The 21,795-nt window shown below is 37.6% G+C and overlaps 1 protein-coding gene across 4 annotated transcripts in view; it reads left to right on the forward strand.

Annotated features, from left to right (window-relative positions):
- LOC127789885 (uncharacterized) overlaps positions 1-20,941 on the forward strand; it is a 72,711-nt gene extending 51,770 nt beyond the window's left edge. For 2 of the 4 annotated variants that reach the window (XM_052318953.1, XM_052318962.1), the window contains 9 exons: positions 468-897; positions 2,076-2,399; positions 2,551-3,153; positions 3,238-3,411; positions 9,025-9,255; positions 9,352-9,635; positions 10,944-11,192; positions 19,911-20,033; positions 20,718-20,941. In XM_052318953.1, the coding sequence (XP_052174913.1) occupies positions 468-897; positions 2,076-2,399; positions 2,551-3,153; positions 3,238-3,411; positions 9,025-9,255; positions 9,352-9,635; positions 10,944-11,192; positions 19,911-20,033; positions 20,718-20,850 (2,551 nt within the window). In that variant the 3' untranslated portion in view covers positions 20,851-20,941. Of the gene's footprint in view, positions 1-467; positions 898-2,075; positions 2,400-2,550; positions 3,154-3,237; positions 3,412-9,024; positions 9,256-9,351; positions 9,636-10,858; positions 11,193-19,910; positions 20,038-20,717 lie in introns of those variants that run through there. The other 2 variants (XM_052318971.1, XM_052318979.1) reach the window with 2 other exon arrangements.
- The last annotated feature ends 854 nt before the right edge of the window (positions 20,942-21,795 follow it).

Here is a 21,795-nt window from a genome sequence, read left to right on the forward strand (position 1 = left end):
CCTATCTTATATGTTGTACTATATTTAAATTTGTATTTTGTATCCCTGTATTCTGGGAGCAAACTGAGGCCTGCTTATGTAGAAATACCCCATCTAAGTTCAAATACAAGTGTGAATAGCAGTTTGTTTTGTTCTATACTGAGAACATACCTACTTCAGGTCTTCTATTTGGTCAGTTACTCCAAACATGGATCATATAATGCTCAATCTACTGGAAATTTCATTTCAGAATCTACAGAAGGACTGATATACCCCTCAGTGTAGCTATTACTCAATTGGCCTGAAGTCCAGAACTGATTGTTTTCAATTTTCGATAAGTCACTTCACCATTGCCAGCATAAACATTTTCATTTGTAATATTATGTTCTCTTTGATTCATATAATTATTATCTAGTTCACATTTACCTGCTGACTGTTGGTGTGCATATTTCATTCATTTCTCAAAGAACAATTGTGGCTCAATGCAGGTTGCTTCGGAGAGATCCAATGGGCGCACTCGGTTATATTAATGCAAAAAAATCACTAGTGGAAATTGTTGAATCTACTGATGGGCGTCCTTGTGAAATGAGTGTGGTTGCTGCGTTGAGAAATGGGGAGGTTCTTGGAAGTCAAACTATTCTAAAGAGTGACCACTGTCCTGGCTGTCAAAACCTTAGTTTACCAGAAAGAGTGGAGGGTGCCCCTAATTTTAGAGAAATTCCTGGGTTTCCAGTTTATGGTGTTGCAAATCCAACAATTGATGGAATTAGATCTGTCATTCACAGGATAGGTAGCTCCAAAGGTGGCCGACCAATTTTTTGGCACAACATGCGAGAAGAACCTGTTATCTACATTAATGGAAAACCATTTGTGCTTCGTGAAGTTGAAAGGCCATACAAGAACATGCTTGAATACACGGTAACACCTATTGGAATGACTTGTATTTAGTTTTTCTTTTTTGTTGCAAAATGTAGGGTGTGGCATGTGCCCTACCTCTGTTGTTATACCTCATATGCCAATCATCCCAGTAGAATATCTTAAGGTATTTGAATTACTGGTAAATACTGTCACAACCTTAGAGATGAGCTAGGGTATGAAAGGAAGATCAAGAATATTAAGAGAAGAACTTGGGGGAGAGATCAGTTGGGAGGGAGAGAACAGAAAGAAGGCAAGGGAGGAGATCACCGAGAGAGAGAGAGAGAGAGAGGGGGGGGGGGGGGGGGGGGAGAAATATTAGAGTGAAACAGAATATCCAATTCATTCTCATCATGTCTTCTTCCACAGCTGAGACAATATATATATATATAGTCTCACTTTAACTACCAGACAAAGTTTTCTAACCACCTAAGCTACAAGACAAAAAGGAAAAAGATAAAAAGAGAAAAATATCCTAACAAACTATTGCAACCCTATTACAATGATGCCCTTTTATTGCTCCTAGGGTCATGACAAATACATATACAATTTCTGGTGTTTGAATTACCCATAAATCCTCAGAATGAACAAACTGGTCCTTGTATGCGTAATGCTGGAGGACTATATATATTTATTTGCATCTTTTATCTAATGGTTAGATATTATTTTCCATTATTTTCTTTGTTCCTCACAAAATTCATAAGCAAGCATAGATGTGAATACGATGCCACACAAAGATCCTGAAACATAAATTGTTAAAAGACTTAGAATTCAATACTGCAGGGACCCTTTGACAGATAAATATATATTTTGTCCATGCATATGACAGTAGTTACTGTTTTTTTCTTCTTTTTTCCCCTTTTTTTCCTTTCACCATAAATACATTTTGTAGATCTCTATTCTTAAAATGTTGAGAATTTTGGGGTACAAAGTTCTTGAAATTAGAGAGTCTGGGAGAGGAAGCACTGAGTGATATAAATCTATATTGTGAAAGTGTTTGGGAATTGCCCAGTTACAGAAAAACTTAAAACTTACACAGACACATTCGAATGAATGTTTAACACCTACTTGGGACTGTCCTCTTGAGTGTTGGTGTTTGACATAACAACACATTCTTTGAAGTGTCTGCTTCTTAGGTCCAGATTTGTCAAAGCTGTAATGCTAAGCTTTTCTACATCTAGGGCATTGATCGTGTACGAGTACAGAGGATGGAAGCTCGACTGAAGGAAGATATTCTGCGAGAAGCTGAACGCTACAGGGGTGCTATAATGGTTATACATGAAACTGATGATAGGCAAATAGTTGATTCTTGGGAACATGTGAGCTCTGATGTAGTTCAGACCCCATTGGAGGTTTTCAAATGCTTAGAGTCTGAGGGTTTTCCTATCAAGTATGCCCGTGTGCCTATTACTGATGGTAAAGCTCCCAAGAGATCTGACTTTGACTCTTTGGCTATTAATGTTGCATCAGCTTCCAAAGATACTGCTTTTGTTTTTAACTGCCAGGTAAAAATTTTAGTTTGTTATAGATGGTTACATTTATGCATGGCAGCATTCATTATCCTTTTCTGTGTCTGTGAAATATGTGTATTGTTAAGTAATGTTTTTGCAGGAAACATTATATGCTCTTTTCTCTAATGAATGTTAAGATTCTCAGATGGGTATAGGAAGGACAACCACTGGCACTGTGATTGCTTGCCTTCTAAAGCTTCGAATTGATTATGGGAGACCCATTAGAATCCTGATTGATGATGCATCACAGGAGGAGGTGGATGGTGGTACATCAAGTGCTGAAGAAACTAGTGATCATGCTGCTGCTTTGGTCTCTGGTTCTACAAGAGGTAGAAATCACAGAGAGCCAAGCCATGCGTTTGGGATAAATGACATTTTATTGTTGTGGAAGATAACAAGATTATTTGACAATGGGGTGGAATGCCGAGAGGCCTTGGATGCCATTATTGATAGATGTTCAGCTCTCCAGAATTTACGCCAAGCTGTCTTGCAATATAGAGAAGGCTTCAATCAGCAACATGTTGAGCCAAAGGAAAGGAGACTGGAACTGAGCCGAGCAGCAGAGTATTTGGAGCGCTATTTTCGCTTGATTGCTTTTGCAGCATACCTTGGAAGTGAAGCATTTGATGGGTTCTGTGGACAAGGCAAATCCAAGATAAGATTCAAGAATTGGTTGCATCAGAGACCAGAGGTTCAAGGAATGAAATGGATAATAAGATTAAGGCCTGGGCAATTTTTTACTGTTCCTGTAAGTCATATTTCCAAAAGATTCTGTTCATTAAGGTTGTTTCTCTATTTAACTTTGATTTGATCAGACTTGTACCATGCCCAGGAGGATTTGAGAGCTCCGCATGAATCCCAACATGGAGATGCTGTAATGGAGGCCATTGCGAATACTCGTAATGGTTCAGTTCTGGGAAAAGGCTCTATACTTAAGATGTACTTTTTCCCTGGGCAGAAAACTTCCAGCACCATTCAGATTCATGGTGCACCTCATGTTTACAAGGTATGATGAAAACCAAATAAGCCATCAAACCTAACTTTAGACATGGGACCAAATGGTAGTACTGAGTCATTGAAGAGAGGACCTGCCAGACTGAGAAAGCATACTTAAACTGTGCTGTGCTATGGCTGGTGATTCTTTTGCAAGACATTATTCTTTAAGTTAACGTTGTTTATAAGGCAGGCATTCATCCTGTTTGCATACTCTATATTTGAGTTAAAGTTTTCTAAACTCACCTTTCTGGATATAAGATAGGAGGTACAGGAACATTCTTGATATAGCTAAATGTAGGTTTAATGTCTTCTTCAATCCTCATGAGTTTTGTGTCATTTGATATTGAGTTACCAGGTGTAAATGGTGGATATTTGATAGTTATATTACAAGTGTGAACTAGTAACATGATCAAACTTTTATTGTTTTGGTAAACCAATGCCTAGTTTCTTATGTTTAGACTCGTTTACTTTGTTCTTGTGGAAGTTCAAGTATAATTTTTTGTTCTTGTGTGTATCAGTCTTTGCCTCACTTAAGGAGCTTCACACACAAAAAGCCCTAAAGCATGCTGCGCTTAAAGTTTCAAGTGGCGGTAGCCATCTCATTCTACCTTGGATCAACTTTACCTTTCACATTCAATCTTTTCTGCTATTCATTTGTTCCTTGAAATAACTTGATTTTCATCTCTTAAATTCTACTATTTAATTCTTCACTTTTGTTTGTTTTCATCTTTCATACTTCATTTTTTAGTATGGACATCAAGGACCATAAGCCTATGTTGAATGGTTAGGAACTCCCCCAGTATAATTTTATAATCCTTACAATACAAGTGATCCTTTTGCCTCATAAGAAATAAGTTTGTCTGGATAATTAATAAGGCATTTTTATGTGTGACTAAATGTTCATCCCATTTCTTGAAAATACTATTATTTATTATGGGTATATACTCAGGCAAAATTGCTAGTAGCTTTTTCCTAATTATTTCTTTTCTATGCACATTTTTGTACCCATTTGTTTCTCAGTCCACATTACTATTTCCTCCCTATAATGTTTTCTCTCCTCTAGTTGTTTCTTGTAAAATCCCTCTAAATCCTTTCAAAATTTTGTCTTTATCTTTTCTCCAAATCTAACTTCTTGTATGTATGCACTAATAATGTCACGGCCCGCCTCCCAGAGCCTCCCCGTGCACAAAGAGGATCCGTGAGAGGGTCATCACTTGAGTGGTATAGAACAAAAACACAACTACAACTCAAATACCACCCTTATTTAAATCATACCTTTTTAATCACATAGCATCTCATAGTCGTTCTTACATAAACATTCATACCGTGAGCCCATCTGGCTTACATAACATATATCTAATTCAAAATTATAAACATTACACAAAGACACCCGGAACCTAGTTTCAGAAGAGCTCTACACTTGCTATCATGACTCGATGATCTGGACCCAACTCCGTCGAACGAACCTGATACATCGGACAATTCTCTTACCTGGAATGATGGAAAACAAACGTGAGTCACAAGACTCAGCAAGGTCATGAAAGGAAGGTTGTCGGTTAAAGATAGGACTCTTCCTGTGACACCCCATGCAAATCATGCTAATGTCACAACACACCATGCCATGAACCATACGTGCTTCTACCCTGAATGCATAACATAAAGTAACTTTGCGCATAAACGGTCCTCGGGGCCCACATAAGACACACATTGGCGCCTAAGTCCCACATACAAACCTGTTGCAGCCCAACATAGGCTACCATAACATTATCCATAAAGACCCGCCTTTTCCTGACCTTGGTCAGCTTTTCCTGACATTCAACGTTTGGCTTTTCCTGTCATCATAACATGCCTTTTGCTAACAATCATAACATGTATATAGCATGAGACCATCCAACCTTAGGTTCGGGATTCGCACTCCCCGACTAGCCTTACCGGGTTCATGCCCCGCAACCCGCCCATATCATAGCCTTGCACTCCCCGGCTAATCTACCGGATCTTTCCTCGGGCTTCCCCCGAGCTAATCTCTAAGGTCTTCCCTCGGGCTTCCCCCGAGCAAATCTCTAAGCCGAGCCGAAGCTCCCCCCGAGTCGGTACTTCCGCCCAGAATAACAGTAATAGTAGAACCATGCAATGCAACACATAAGAAATGCAATGGGTTCTGCAGCATAAACGTGATGGCAAGGCCCCCATAAGCCAAGCATCAGGCCATGCTGCGCCCACGTAGAAATACATACATGCGGCATGCTTTAAATGCATATGTTCACATAGGGTACCTAAATTGGCTCTCAGACCAACTGGGTCATGCAAATGCTCACACATCCTATCACACACAAAACATGTTTCCTCAAATAAATGCAACCCAGCCCCTTGTAGCACACACATCATGATATGCCCAAGCCAAGGCGGGAATCTGGTAGTACTAGCTCTTCTGGCCTGTCTTGCACTTATCGAAACAGTTGATGACTAGCGCCCATACATTCAGCTATCAAGTGCCACGACCTACGATCGACAGTCAGTGACTTTGTACCCCATATCCTTAGGACACACACGATCAACATTTAATTTATATCTTTTAGACTTAACCTTACATAACATTTCTCTGTAACTCTTCACGTACACAACCACACAAACATAATAATACCGTTCTCATTCTCATCTCTTATCATGTTAATGAACCATTTACTTTTCTCATTAAACCCTTTAATATAACCCCATAATCCATACCGACCTTTCTAAGAACCTAGCCCATCAAGTTCGGCATCATTCTCAAGGAAAGCGGGGCGATACAAAATCCCGTGACGAACATAGGAAGCGACATCAAGGAATCATTTATTTAGCTTATTTAATCACCAATAGACCCATTATTAACATATAAGACATAAGATAGTGGTCACGCAGATTTGCATTATTAATGCGTGGAACCGAGTCACGGTGAGGGAGGGTTTAAAATATCGGAAATAACGAAGACTCTCGTTAGAAATGAAGAACATGAGGAGAGGGTTAGGAGCTTGCCTGTAACCGACTGCTTTCAGGCCTCTCTTGTGCTCCCGTTGCAAAGTAAAATGTTTTGTATAAAATAACAAGTTAACGGTTCAATTAATTAATTTTAACCGCATATTCAACATAATCTAGCCGTATAAATTCTATAACTTCAACATATAACATTTATGCTAATTTTACTCACTTACCGGAATATTTTTGGACACTAAAATAATGCCAAAATTTCCTATTTTTCCCTATAATTTCTCCCTTTTCTTACTCTGTGCATGACCTCCTTCTCTCTCTCGCTTCAGCTGCTTGGATTGGCTTTAAAATGGCCAAAAAAATGGCCAAAATTGGCCTTAAAACGAAGCTGGACGGAGAAGCGTGGGGCACAAGCGAGATGGGCGGCCCAGACGCCGCCACGTGGCACGTCTGCAACCGCACATGGCTGCCACCGCCCCAACCCGAAATGACGTCGTTTCGGGTTGGCTTTGCTGATAAAATCAACAATTTCTTCCGCGCGCGTATGCTACCCCTCGGTCTCGATCCCGCACCCGTCGCCTGGCCGCCCTCGCACGCGACCACTCGCGCCACACGTGTCCTTCACCCATATAGTGCGCGCGGTTATATTTAAGGGGACCCTCGATCCTCTTTCAAAAATTGCACCGGTGCCCCCCAGAACTTCCAAAAATCCCATTTACGCCCCTGCTTTATAATTCCTGTTTATTTCACTTCCACCCCGAAATTTTCAGAAATCTCCCAATTTAAATTTTTTCTTATTTCCATAAATATTCCCGACTAAAATAATTAACTACCGTAATTTTCCATTTTCTCAAAATATCATAAATAAATATTTTCTCCAAAATTTTCAAATATTCCAAAATATCCTCAAATACTAAAATTAATAATTACTACTTATTTCCAAATTTTTTGGATGTTACAAATAAGATTTACAGCCTCCTCGCCTAGAGTAACTTTAATTATCATAATCCTGATTTTTACATATACTGCCCTATCTCTTAAAGTCTTATCAATAATAATCCACGTGTTATTCTTTGTATGACACTTCTTTGAGTGTCAAATTTTATGTCTTTGCTCAAAAAATATTTTAGCTTTCTCATCAACCCATCTTGTCTCTTAGAAGAAAATAATATTGATTATTTTCTTAATCATCTCCCAATCAAAGTTTCAATATTCTATGATCCAATTGTGACTCTTTGGTCTTGAACTAACTTCTTTACTTGCATTCTTATGTAAAAATGTGAAATTCTCTTGCAAATTCAGCATCACGTCTGGTCACTAATGTAGTGGTCCTAACCTATTTTTCACTGCACTTGGGTAGCATGGCATATTGCTAAGAGGATTATGCCCCAATGAAGTATGCTATGTCCAGAATCTACGTTAAAAGATGTGATGATTTTTTTTAATTATCAGCTACCTAACACAACTTTCCTCCTTTATTTGGGCTTGGGATTGACTATGATGGAGTAATATCTTCGATATTGGAAAGGTTTAGAAATTACTCGATCAAAGGAGTTATGTGTTCTACCTATCAAAAGAACAAACAGGGTACATCAATGAAGGTGATCCTGCAACTTCTAGAAGGATGTGACTGTAATGCAGCATTGATCCTTTCCTAGGCGAGAAAGTTTTACCTTAACCAGACAGACTCATTGATTAGGGAAAAATAAGGGAATGGATATGAGATGGATAAGGTAAAAACATATTACTTTTACATTTTCTGTTAATAATGTTCAATAACATAATGAACAAAAAGCACTAAAGAGTAAGCAACAATCCCTAATCTAATACAAAAATACTATTCAATCTATACTTATATTAATATATGGAATATTAAAAAATACACCAATCCAATGCAAAGTATCATTACATCAATCTTATGGTAATTCAAACATAATTCAACATATAAAAAAAGAATGTAACTAGACATGTGTTCTGCTGTGTATCCAATATATGAACAAGCATCTTTGTTGCATCCTAGGCATGTTAAAACCAAAAACAATGACAAAAAGTTAAGACATGTCATTTGAAGTGTCCCACATGTTTCTGATGTGTTCAATGTGTACATAATAGACATGGGTATTACCACCTATTGAGAATCCATATTGCTTGGTTGTATTGTATTAGCTTCCTGCATTGGCAGTTACAGCAGGTTAGTATAAATACATGTAAATTCTATCTGAATAGATCTGTCCCTCTCTTCTTTCCTCTCAGTTCTGCACACTATTTCTCACCACCAAAATGAAGTGTTTGTGCTTCATAGTAGGTTAGCTTTGGGCAAAAATTTAGGCCGATCAGATTAATGGGCCAGCTTAGCATGAGTTTCAAAACCCCAGCCTTTCCTGGCCGATCCATTAGTTTATATATATTTAGTAAATTATATATAAACATCTTTATATGCTATGTCTACCACTGGCAAAGAGAAACCTATGTAATCCCCTATGGGCACATTTATTTGGAAGCTATATGGCTTGTGCATTAGGGAAAATAAATGTGAATTTTCCAGTTCTTTGCCACATACCTCATCTGAACATTGTCACAAATTTACTTGCCAAGAGTTCAACTTTTGCTATCAGATGCAATTGGCACTGATCTTTTGCCCTAACCTATTTTCTTTCAGGTGGATGGTTACCCTGTGTACAGCATGGCGACCCCCACAATTAATGGTGCTAAAGCGATGTTGGCATACTTAGGTGCGAAGCCCATTGAAGAAGGAGGTGCGGCCAGGAAAGTGGTTTTAACTGATCTAAGAGAAGAAGCGGTTGTTTATATCAATGACACTCCATTTGTCCTTAGGGAACTAAATCAACCTGTTGATACACTCAAGCATGTGGGGATCACCGGCCCATTGGTATGTTATTATTCAAAAATACCATTACAAGAAGAATACTGCTTATGATTAGCTAATTTGCTTTGCATACTTAATTTATTTTTGACCATTTTGTAGGTGGAACACTTGGAGGCACGATTGAGAGAAGATATAATATGTGAAGTCAAACAATCTGGTGGTCGAATGCTTCTACACCGTGAGGAATACAGCCCTGCATCAAATCAGGCCATTGTCATAGGATACTGGGAGAATGTGTTTGTAGATGATGTGAAGACACCTGCTGAAGTTTATGCTGCTCTGAAGGATGAAGGATACAATATTGAATATAAGAGGATACCGTTAACTAAAGAGAGAGAAGCATTGGCTTCTGATCTTGATGCAATACAATATCGTAAAGATGAGTAAGTATTTATTCCCCAACATTGTATGTAACATGCATTTTTTTTTATATATATATATATATATTGCTAAACAATACGCATTTTGTTTAACAGTGAGTAATATGAACTCTTCTAGTTGTTGGTTTATGTAGTCTATACTCCATAGATGTATCACAGATATAAAAGTACTAATGGCCCACCTCTTAAATTTAGTATGTGGATGCCCTTCATCATCAGATTTTTTTTTTTTTGGCCAACAATGTCAGTAAGACTACATAAACACCAAGTTGTCTACTTTATGTTCAGATTGGATATTAAGGGCCTGCTTGGTAGGCCTTTCAGTTTCAGTTTTTAGTTTTGAATTTCATTTTCCAATTTTTAGTATTCATTTTCATTATTTTGAAGACAAAATATAGAAAATAGCATTTAGTTACTTCATTTCCGTTTTCAAAAATTTTGAAAAAATTTATCAACTTCTCAAATTTTTGAAAATGAGAAATAAGGGGTTTCCACAATTTTCATCTCACTTTCAATTTTCTTCCCTTCCCCACCTTCTCATTGTTCAATTGGTGGCAAGTCATTGGAGTGGTCACCAGCAACCATCCTCCTGCAATTGCCAGTCACCAATGGCAGGTGAAGTAGGAGAGAAAAATTTAGAAAAATTCAAACACAAAACTGAAAACACAATATAGTTGTCGAACATGTTAAATTTTCAAATTTTTAAATGAAAACGAAAATTGAACATAGAAAATTGAAAATAAAAACTGAACTTTGTCAAATGGCCCCTAAGATAATATAATATTTGATTCATTTGGTTCTCTTGCAATTGAGAGCCTGGCAAAAACCAGATCATTAAGTTGGCAGAGTACTAAATAGGGACTGCATATTGTTTCGAGGCCATTCTCTGCATAACATTTATGCTAATGTTAAATTAAAAAGTACATTAAACCGAAAGCTAATGCTAATCAGTATCAGGGTTTTTTTATGAAAGGTATTTAAAGCCCCTCTAAATTTATCTTTGTCTGGAAACACTGACAGGTAGGATTTTAATTCCTATTCTTGCCAAAGAATACCAAACGGAATTGAAACTTTTCTAGTAGTTTAAACTGGCAAGTGGCATTTTCTTTTTTCCATTTCAGAAAACAACAAACAAAGAAACTGCAGAACGTTGGTTGAGGTTTGACTTCTGGAGTTTGATTTCAGCATTATTAGCTTTACTAATCCTTGGTTTCTTGAATTGACAGGTTTCTTGTAGTTGGTGTGATTCTTTTGAAATTGAATTGTATTCTATTAATGGCTTTGTAACATCAAAACAACTATTGGCTACAGCTCCGCAGGGCCTTATCTTTTTGTGTCGCACACTGGATTTGGAGGTGTTGCATATGCTATGGCCATTATTTGTATAAGACTTCAGGCAGAAGCAAAGTTGTCATCAGATATACCTCAATCATCAATTTTACCTTATCGACATTCTGATGAAGCACACAAAATCGGTGATTACAGGGATATACTAAGCCTTACTAGAGTGCTTCTTTTTGGTCCAAAGAGTAAGGCAGACGTTGATGTCATCATAGAAAGGTATGTAATTCTTTTTGTCCTTGTTACCTATGTTTGTCAGGGAAAAAAATAATAGAATAACATAAAATAAAATAAAAAGAAAGTGAAAAGGTGCACCAAACCAATGGAAGCTGATTATATCAAGATGCTGCTTCATTGTAATCAATAGACAATATATAACTGTAAATTATGGAATGGCGAGGAAAATCTTAAAATAACAAGTTACTTCTATTGTTGGTTGTCTTATTCTAGTTGGCTATGCTATTAACCTACTCTTGCTTTATAAAACGATAATAATTCAATATAGCATCAATACCATTGCCAATTTTAACAGTTGTCTTCTTAATAATTGCTAATTAGCTAACAGCATGTCCATGCAACTCTATTTGAGGTCAGCATAAATACCATTTAATAATAAATCTTAATTCATTTTGTAAACTTTGGACGAAAATCTTAATAATCTTATTCACAAACAGCCCTAGTTATAGGGTAGAATATTTACAGCTTTAGGAAATATTACAACAGAGAGGATTACCATAAAATACATTTAGGAAAGTATTCTAATTTGAGATTAGGAAACTATCCAAAAGAACAAGATTTAGAAGATTTTTAGAAACTTCCTAACAGCATGATGGAAGCAAAAGTGGGAAAGGATTCTTTCCTTTTCTCCTTGAACGCTACTTTCCTTTCCTTTTTTCCTTGAACAATGCCTTCCTTTTCTTTTTGATTTTCTCACGTCAACACTCTCCCTCAAGGTAGTGAATGAATATCCATCATCCCAAGCTTGGATGCTAGGTCTCCAAATCTTCTAATTGCCAAACCTTTTGTTAGAATATCAACTACTTATTTCTCAAATGGAACATAAGGCATTTGAATTATACCTTTCTCAAGCTTTTCCTTTATAAAATGCCAGTCAATTGCATTGAGCTTAGTCCTGTCATGCTACACAGGATTATGAGCAATGCTTATGGCTGATTGGTTATCACAAAATAACCTCATTGGCTCACTAACAGCAATCTTTAGGTCTTGTAGAACTATCCGTAGCCATAGCAATTCACATAAGCCGAGTGCCATAACCCTGAATTCGGTTTTCGCACTTGATTTTGCCACTATGCTCTGCTTTTTACTTCGCCACGAGACTGAGTTTCCATCTAGAAACACACAATACCCAGTAGTAGACATCTTATCCACCAATAATCCTGCATAATCAGCATCTGTATAGTCTTGTACATCCAAAAAACCACCTGTTTTGAATAAAATTCCTTTGTCTGGGGTAGTTTTCAGGTAGCATAATATCCTTCTCACAACATGCATATGATTTTCAGTAGGACTATGCATGAATTGACTTACCAAATTCACTGCATAAGCAATATCTGGTCGGGTGTGTGACAAGTAAATCAACTAGCCTACTAGCCTTTGACCTCCCTTTATCTACTAGTGGGTTGCTGGTTTCTTCTCCTAACTTGATATTAGGTTCCATTGGAGTAGCCATTTCTTTTCCTCCTAGCAAATCAATTGTTACGACCTTAGGGTTTGGCTAGGGTTTAGGAAGTAAATTGGTAAGAATGCAGGAAAGAAGAGCAGAAAGGTAGGGAGAGAAAGAAAGAAAGAAAGAGAATGGACAGAACAGAAAGAATTAAGGGAGAAGAGAGAAAGCCAAGGAGAGCTAGGAGAATTGAGAGAGGGAAATAGAATTCAATTGTCATTCAAATCATGCATTCCTCAAACTTGCCAGCCTCTATAGGCTTACAATTGAAGGAAGTAACAGAAAATACAACCAACTAACTACTCTAACAGCCTTGCTAACTGTTTGTACTAGAGTTAGTTATTCCCGCCTAACCTCTAAACTTCTACGATTAGCCCTACAGCTTATACATCGTGGATTCCCCCCCCCCCCCCCAATTACAATCATATCCTCAGGGTCATGACACCAGTCTCCTCCAAGAGATCCAATAAATACTTACATTGAGATAGAAATATACCTGCTTTGGAGTAGGCAACTTCTATTCCCAAAAAATATTTGAGTGATCCCAACTCTTTAATCTCAAAATTTTGAGCCAACTGATTTTTTAGTACCCTCTGTTCTTCAATGTCATTTCTTGTCACAATGATGTCATCCACGTATACTAGGAGTGCAATCACCTTTCCTTTCATTGAATGTTTAAAGAAGAGAGTGTGATCTCCCCTACTCTGTTGGTAGCCCATCAACCTCATAGCTTTGGAGAACCTATCAAACCAGGCTCTCGATGATTGTTTAAGGCCATAGAGGGCCTTTTTAAGTCTGCATGCTTCATCTACTCTCCCTTCTTTGAATCTCGGTGGCTATTCCATAATCACTTATTCTTCTAGATCACCATGAAGAAATACATTCTTCACATCTAGCTGTTGTAATCTCCATCCATAATGAGCTGCTAAAGATAAGATAATCCTCATAGTGGTCATTTTAGCTACTGGAGCAAAAGTCTCCAAATAGTCAATCCCATACGTCTGGGTGTAGTCCTTAGCCACTAAACGAGCCTTGTACCTCTCCAAGGTCCCATCTACATTGTATTTTAAGTTGAAAACCCATATGCAACCCACTGGAACTAGCCCCTTTGGTCTTGGCACTAGATCCCATGTGTTATTTTTCTCCAATGCTTTCATTTCCTCCTGCATAGCCAGCTTCCATTTCTGATCCTTTAAGGCCTCATCTACTGACTTAGGGATGACAATGGTATCTAGAGAAGTCAGGAAACTTTTATGTGTTTGGGACAGCCTGTGATAGGATATATAGTGGGCTAGAGGATGCTGAGTGCAACGTCTAACCCTTTTTCTAAGAGCAATAGGCATGTCCAAATCATCCAAGTTAGAAGAAACATGATCAAGATTAGAAGGAACAGGAATTAAGGGAGAAATAGCTTCAACACCTGGCTGGGAATCAGATGTTGATCCTTGTTGGGCTTGAGAAATGGGCTGTTGTATTCTGTGATACACAAAGGGAGAGCCTTTAAACCTGATTGGGGTTGATGCCTCAGATTTACCTACTTGATCAAGGCTGTTTTGATTGGTAGAATTCTGATCAAAATGGTCGGGAATAGGATCTGCTTCTGTAGAAATAATAGGTGCAGCTGTCTCAGGAGGAATTAAGTCCAAACTAGGGAGGGATGAGCCTTGGTCACCTATCAATTGAGTCTCCCCCTTGGGACCAAGGATTGAGGGGCTAAGAAAGGATTGAGATTCAACAAATGTGACATCCTTCAAAACAATGAATCTTCTAGTAGGAGGATGATAACACTTGTAGTCTTTTTAGGTAGGAGAATAGCCAAGGAAGAGACATATAAGGGCCCTAGGATCCATCTTGTCTCAGTTTTGCTTAGGGATGTGGACAAAGGCTACACAACCACAGACTCGAAGGGGAAGAGATGTATGCTGGTTGAGATCAGGAAAGTGTGAGGAAAGACACTGGAAAGGACCTAGATGACCTAGAATTTTGGAAGGAACTCTATTGATTAAACTGGCTGCTGTAAGGACTGCTTTCCCCCAGAAATTCTTAGGGACATGATGATGATGTAGGAGAGATTTTGTGACGTTTAAGAGGTGTCTCATCTTCCTCTCGGCCACTCCATTTTGTTGTGGAGTGTTGATGTGGGAAGACTCATGAATAACCCTTTTTTCTTGGAAAAATTTATGCAAAGACTGATTGAAATAATCCCCTGCATTATCAGTCCTAATTTTCTAAATGGGAGTGCCAAATTGAGTCAAAATCATTGAGTGAAACTGAGGCAAAACTATACTAATAGCAGCCTTGTTCTTTAGAAGAAATACCCAAGTTATTCGAGTGCAATCATTGATAAAATAGATGAATCATCTAGCCCCAGAACAATTGGGGATCCTAGATGCCCCCAAACATCAGAATGTATTAAGGCAAAAGGGTGTGAAGACAGTTTATTGCTAATAGGATAAGAAACCCTATGATGCTTGGAGATTTTACATACATCACAATGCAAAGAACTAGAGTCTAAGTACTTAAATAATTCAAGAAACATAGATTTCAGCAGTTGAAAAGGTGGATGTCCCAGCAGATAGTGATGAAGCCAAACTTGAGTGAGAGCTAGGTGAAACTGAGATGTGCATGCTAGCTTAGGCTCTGTCCCACCAGGCAGTAAAGTCTTCCTCGTTAGAACATACAACCCATTTCTTTCAGGCGCACCAATCATCCTTCCCGTGTCCATTTCTTGAAACTCACATGCATAAGGAGAGAAAATGACACGACAATTAAGGTCTTTAGTGAGTTGATGGACAGAAATTAAGTTGGTTGATAAGTTTAGAACATGCAAAACCTGTTGGACAGAAAGATTAGGGCTGAGAGTAACCCTACCCTGGCCTTTTATAGGTATAGATGTCCCATTGGCAATGAGGATTTGTTTAGGGCTTTTAAGAGCTGTATAGGTATCAAAAAAATGGGAACTATGGGACATGTGGTTGGTAGCCCTTGAGTCTAGAATTCAAATGTCATCCATAGTAGTTTTTATGGCAGTTAAAGAACAAAACTGAAAGTTATTACCCTAAAGGACTACCTTGTTGGGCAATGGAACACGATCCATCTTGGATAGTCTTCAAAAACTCCTTTAGTTTGCTGATTTCATCAGCATTAAGCTTCTGTTTAGCCACTGCATCTGTCTTTTCTGCAACCTCTTCTTGTTTGTTGGAGAGATATGCTTGATTCCAGGAGGGTATGTTTTCGAACCCTTCTATTTTTTGCAGCACAGTTTCCTTCCCATGCAACTTGAAGCAAGTTTCTCAAGTATGCTTAGGTTTCTTGCAATAGGAGTACCACAGGCCTTCCTTGCGTTGTGATTTAGATTGCCCATCTGCCCGCCCTTGTTGAAATCTGGACTTTGATCCCTCTCTTCTATTAGTTAACATGGCAGATCCTTCGGAACTGATTTCTCCCAGCATGGCTATTCTCCTATTCTTTTTACTCTGGACAACAGCGAACACTTCATTGAGGGATAGAAGCTTTTCTCTTCCAAGAATTTGAACCCTCACTTGGTCATATTCAGTGTTTAGTCCAGCCAATAACTTTACAATCCTATCTCTTTCAAGTATAGAATTGAGAGTGGCTGCATCTTTACCACATACCATTTTAATGTTTTGGTAGTGATCAAGTTCCAACCAATAGCCATTCATTTTGTTATAATACTCAGTAACAGTTAGAGCCCCTTGCTTAGTACTACTCAATTTCATTTTGATTTAAGAAATAACCAAAGCATCCTGGATTTTAGAGTAGGTATGTCTAACTGACTCCCATATATCCTTAGCAGCGGATAAAAACATATAATTTCTACTAGCCTCCAGCTGCATAGCATTCCGTAGCCACAACATGATCATAGAGTCCTGTATATCCCATGCTGGAAATCCGGGATCTGATGCACAAGAACCTGGAGCAGTTAGATGATCGAGCTTTCCCCATCCCTTTAGAAAGGTTTTTACCAACTGAGCCCACTGCAGATAGTTCCGTCCATCCAACCGGTAAGATGGGTGCATCCCGGGGGTAGATTGCTAGTGGGTAGACCTCCCAATGGAGTATCAAAGGTGTTAATTTCTCCCGAGGTCACTGATGGGGCAATCTCAGAAATCTCAGACATGATTTCGAAGAGATAGATGGGGTAGAGTAGTGCAGTGAAGGCATGACAGTAGGTATTACTTGAGAAAAATGGCCATGAAGGCCAAAAGAAGCACACAGAACTAGGAGGGCAATGAAGGCCGGAATTCTTTCAGAATCTTGGCTCTGATACCATGTAAACTTTGGACAGAAAGCTTAATAATCTTATTCACAAACAGCCCTAGTTATAGGGTAGAATATTTACAGCTTTAGAAAATATTACAACAGAGAGGGTTACCATAAAATACATTTAGGAAAGTAACCTAATTTGAGATTAGAAAACTATTCAAAAGAACAAGATTTAGAAGATTTTAAGAAACTTCCTAACAGCATGATGGAAACAGACGTGGGAAAGGATTCTTTCCTTTTCTCCTTGAACGCTGCTTTCCTTTCCCTTTTTCCTTGAACGATGCCTTCCTTTTCTTCTTGATTTTCTCACATCAACACATTTCTATTTGTCTTTCTTGTGTTAATTTAACTGAATTTATCAAACTTTGTTTTACCTAGTTGCAGGTAATACCATAACATCATGTAGGCCATAAAATATGACAAGTTACATAGTTTCATTTATTATTGCAATAGGTGCCATAGCATTTATATTTTTATTTATATTTTACTTATTAAAAGAGATTATGTGTTACTTTATCTTGCCACTCCATTAAGGTCATGCATCTTGCAGTCAGTGTATATATGTGAAAAATCTTGTCATGGCTGAAATATATTTCTGGATCTGAACTTTTAAAGTGAATGGACATAGTTTTCTCTGTAAGTTAGCAAACAGACTTGAATTCGTAATAAATTCTTCTTTTATTTATAAGGTAAGATTAGCCCTCCGTTGTTGCAGACTCTGGTCCTCAGATATGTTCAAGAAAGACTATTTGCAATAATGGTGGCTATGACTCTGGTCTGGCAAATTGAGTCTAACTGGAGTTTAGGTGGTTGGCCTCTTTATGTATTTATCTGTACTTGTTTGCACCAAAAATTAATCTTTTAGGTGACACAAGTTCCTGCAAAATATTGCAATAATTTGGAAGCTATACCCACTACACACAATATATGCCAACATTTTCCTTGTGTTGTTAGTCTTCCGTGTCATCACTTTTCCATGTCATATTTTTTTAGTGTCTTCTATCCCTATATGTGCTTTTTAAGTGTGGATCAAGGGAAGGGATTATTTTTGTTTGCATGTTTTACAGAGATTCTTTTTAGAATATACCACTAGTATTGATTTAATGGTTTCTTTATGTTGGAGTAGTGGTATTTTTGATAGTTTTATATGCTATCATTGTTATAAAATGAATGGTATCTTCATTGGATTACTGATACTTTTTCAATATTTTTTCTTTTGTTTTTGGTTATTATATTTATGAACATTGTTAATAAAAGTATGAAAATTAGTTTTTCTTTTCACAGTATTCCTGTTGTATCTGTATATCCTTTTTTCTTTTTTATTTTTTTTCGAACTTACCATGTCCATGTTTGTTTCCTTGTCCTTGTCTGTATCCATGTCTGTATCAAAGCTTCTTTCTTCACTGTTTTATTGCCTACTAAGTGTAGTCTCATTTACTCTGTTTTTTGTGTTCAATGAGTGATGTCAGACTCACTGAAGGATTTACTTTGTGAGATGTGGTTGTCCAAGGTGCTGAGAAAGAGTTGCTTGGACTAGTACCCTTTTTGTCTTTGTGGTACAATTGGTGAGAAGAAAACAGAAGGCTCTTCGAAGATGCAAAAGAGTTGTATTCATAGTCTGAACAAACACTTCTCATTTTCCCTTTTGTGTGGTTACAGGAAGATACTTCTTTTTGTCTATCTGCTATTTCATTCATTTTAAGTAAAACATCTATAGAATATACCAAAGGAGCTGTTCTTGACTTGCTTGGTGCATCTTAGTGATGAAGGAAAGAATGAGACTAGTTTGAAATTACTCTTTGTGCTCTCTATTTCCTCTTTCGATCACTATAACAACTTATCATTTTGTCTTCCCATGCTTATGCATTGCTCCAGCAGATCTCCCAAACCCTTCCTTTCAGAGGTTGTTAATAATGTTCTCTATGCTTTTTCATAATGTCACCTTCCCTTTTGGCTGAGAGAGAGGCCTGTGTAATATCCATGAAAGATTCTCATCTGGTCACCATAAAGAAAGAAATTTCACACTAAAAGATGGAGGATCCAGTTAAGGTTTGCCTCAAGGGAAAACATCACTAATGAAAAACAGGAGAACACGAGTGTAATGGAGTTCATGTTTGCTACAGATGTTCAAATGTCTTACAATCTTGTAAGTTAAAAATATCCTATTGCTACCTTATCTTGGATTGCACATGTCCACAATCTCAATATTTTATGCTAAAGTGAATATCCACTTGCACCCTTATGGGTTTCTTCCCTAGTGGAATGTACAAGTTCCTAATATTATCTCTACGAAGTGCTTCCATTTCCTGGGCCATGATTTCTCCTCCATTTGGGTTGTGTTTTTGTATCTTTGCAGTCATAGATATGGAAGACAAATCATGATAGGAAGGCAATAAGGACTGACAAGAAAAGAGTTAGATATTGGATGTTGAGCATGTGACCTAGCTCCCTTTCGAAGCACAATAGCAAGATTGGAATAATCTATAGTATGAGGATTATCAGATGTAGGACAGTAGGAGCAAGAGGAGCAGACCTGGGACAGTTAGAATGAGGATAGGAAAAGTTGGACTTGAATGCTACCTAGGTTAAAAAGAATTCTAAGCATGATTTTTGAGGGACCTCTTCCTCTTGAATATGTAACTCTTTTCTTGAACAAAATTGCACCAATTTTTTTGGGAAAGATAGGTTCTTTACATGTAATTTAGTAGAAGGCATGGGTGGAGATGAGGTAAAGGTAATGGAGTCTTCTCTTTGTCATTATTGCTACTTTTCTGAAAGACAAATCAATATAAATGATCTTTTTTCTAGTTTGGAGGATGACAATGGTCATATTCTTTCTGTATAGGCGGGAGTAGCCTAACCAAACACATTTTATACAAATGCTCCTTTTGACCGATTTCATTGAGGCTGCACATTTATTTCTTTTAATCTGTACTAGCACCTAATAAAAAGGATTGGACGTACAGGTGTGCAGGTGCTGGCCATTTGCGAGATGATATCCTTTATTATAGTAAGGAACTCGAGAAGTTTCCAGATGGCGACGATGAGCAACGAGCATGTCTTATGGATATGGGCATTAAGGCCCTAAGGTAGGTTTGTGTTCCCAATTAAGATGAAGCGCTGAAATCTAACAGCTCTAGCTACTTGGAACTTTGTTATCTAACAGCTCTAGCTACTTGGAACTATGTTTTCATCCTCTCTTTTAATATGAAAGTGGCCTCGGGTTCCATTGATAGGGATAAATTTAGTTAATCTTGCCAGAGCTTTTGCTTCTGATTCACTTGAGGTCAAGTTGATTACCCTAAATGCAGTTTCTATATTGTTGTAACTTAAAAGGCAGCAGTTTGTGTGGACCCTGGTTTTGATTCAGATGGTGACGCAATCTTGTAACTGCATGCATTTGATCGATTCTTATTTCTGCATGCCTCTATTGGTTGAGCTAGTCCACAAAACTGTCATGTCCATTGCATGACTGTAAGATATCGTTGATATGAATTTATCGAATGCATTGTCGTCCTAACCCAAAATTAAATGGATTTGAAGTTGCAGATAACTAGCCCATTTATTCCACTGAATTAAAAATTTCTCTTGTTTATGCATCTGCACTACCAATATGTCATGAAATACTGTTCAGTCATGCATCTCCATGTCAACCATCAGCCAAATTGAAAAATTAAATAATAATAATAACAACTTTACATTACTGTGAAGGGATGGAGGCCAGGGCAGGGCTAGTTGTTTATGCTAACATTTGTCTTTTTGTGTGTTTGCAGGAGATACTTCTTCCTCATCACATTTAGATCCTACCTTTACAGCACTTCCCCGGCGGAGATGAAGTTCGCATTGTGGATGAATGCAAGGCCTGAACTTGGTCATCTCTGCAACAACATTAGGATAGATAAATGATCTCAGGCGTTGAACAGCGTCTGTTAAAGCTTGCTTTTTATCTTATGTAAAGCTGGTAAACCCCCCCGCCCCCCAAAAAAAAAAAAAACAATTTGTAGTGATATAGATGTAATGTAGATGGTCCTGAAACATAGATATGAATTCAAAGCTATAGATACCTCATATTCAGATATGATCACCTCTCTCTCATATCAATAATGTACATGGACAGACTCAAAATAGCAAACCCCAACTCTGCGTTAATACTCGGTAGGGCAGACGTTGCCTCAACAATGTAGAATTGTTGAAGCTTGTGATCAGATCATCGTTTCGATGTTTGAGATAATGGTAGCACGTCGATGTCAAGTCTCTTGTGTGCATTCGGGGTTATCTAATTATGTTCGATTGAGACACAAATTGGAGCCTCAAGTTTATTAGTGTTACCACCTACCTAGCACTAGGGGGGACTACAACTCAACCCCCGTGGTAGGTGAGGTTAGGTGTTGTGCAGATTATGAATTATGAAGTTGGCTGCGTTATGTTATTTCATATATGTAGTGGCTTAAATCATGTTTGTATTCATACTCAATAAATTTATATAAATATTCTATATCACAAATTTTAATGTGATCGTGACAATTTAGTGCGCGTCCTGCATCCTTACACGTGTGTATTACTTGAGTTTGAAAATAATCAGAACAATATGAATATTCTTTCTCTTACGTATATACTCGAGATTATTTTTGTAAATAATGTCAAATTTTAAATTATAAGTGTCAAATCTTATAAGTTGACTTTTATGTATAAAAATATAAAATAATAAATATTACCACAATAAATTATAAGTGTCAAATCTTATAGGTTGATTTTTTATGCACAAAAATATAAAATAATAATTATTAACACAATAAATTATTATCTGTATACAAAATTTTATTACGACTATATTATACATTTTTTCACGTG

The sequence above is a fragment of the Diospyros lotus genome, chromosome 1, assembly GCF_014633365.1.
Source record: "Diospyros lotus cultivar Yz01 chromosome 1, ASM1463336v1, whole genome shotgun sequence".
NCBI lineage: Eukaryota > Viridiplantae > Streptophyta > Magnoliopsida > Ericales > Ebenaceae > Diospyros > Diospyros lotus.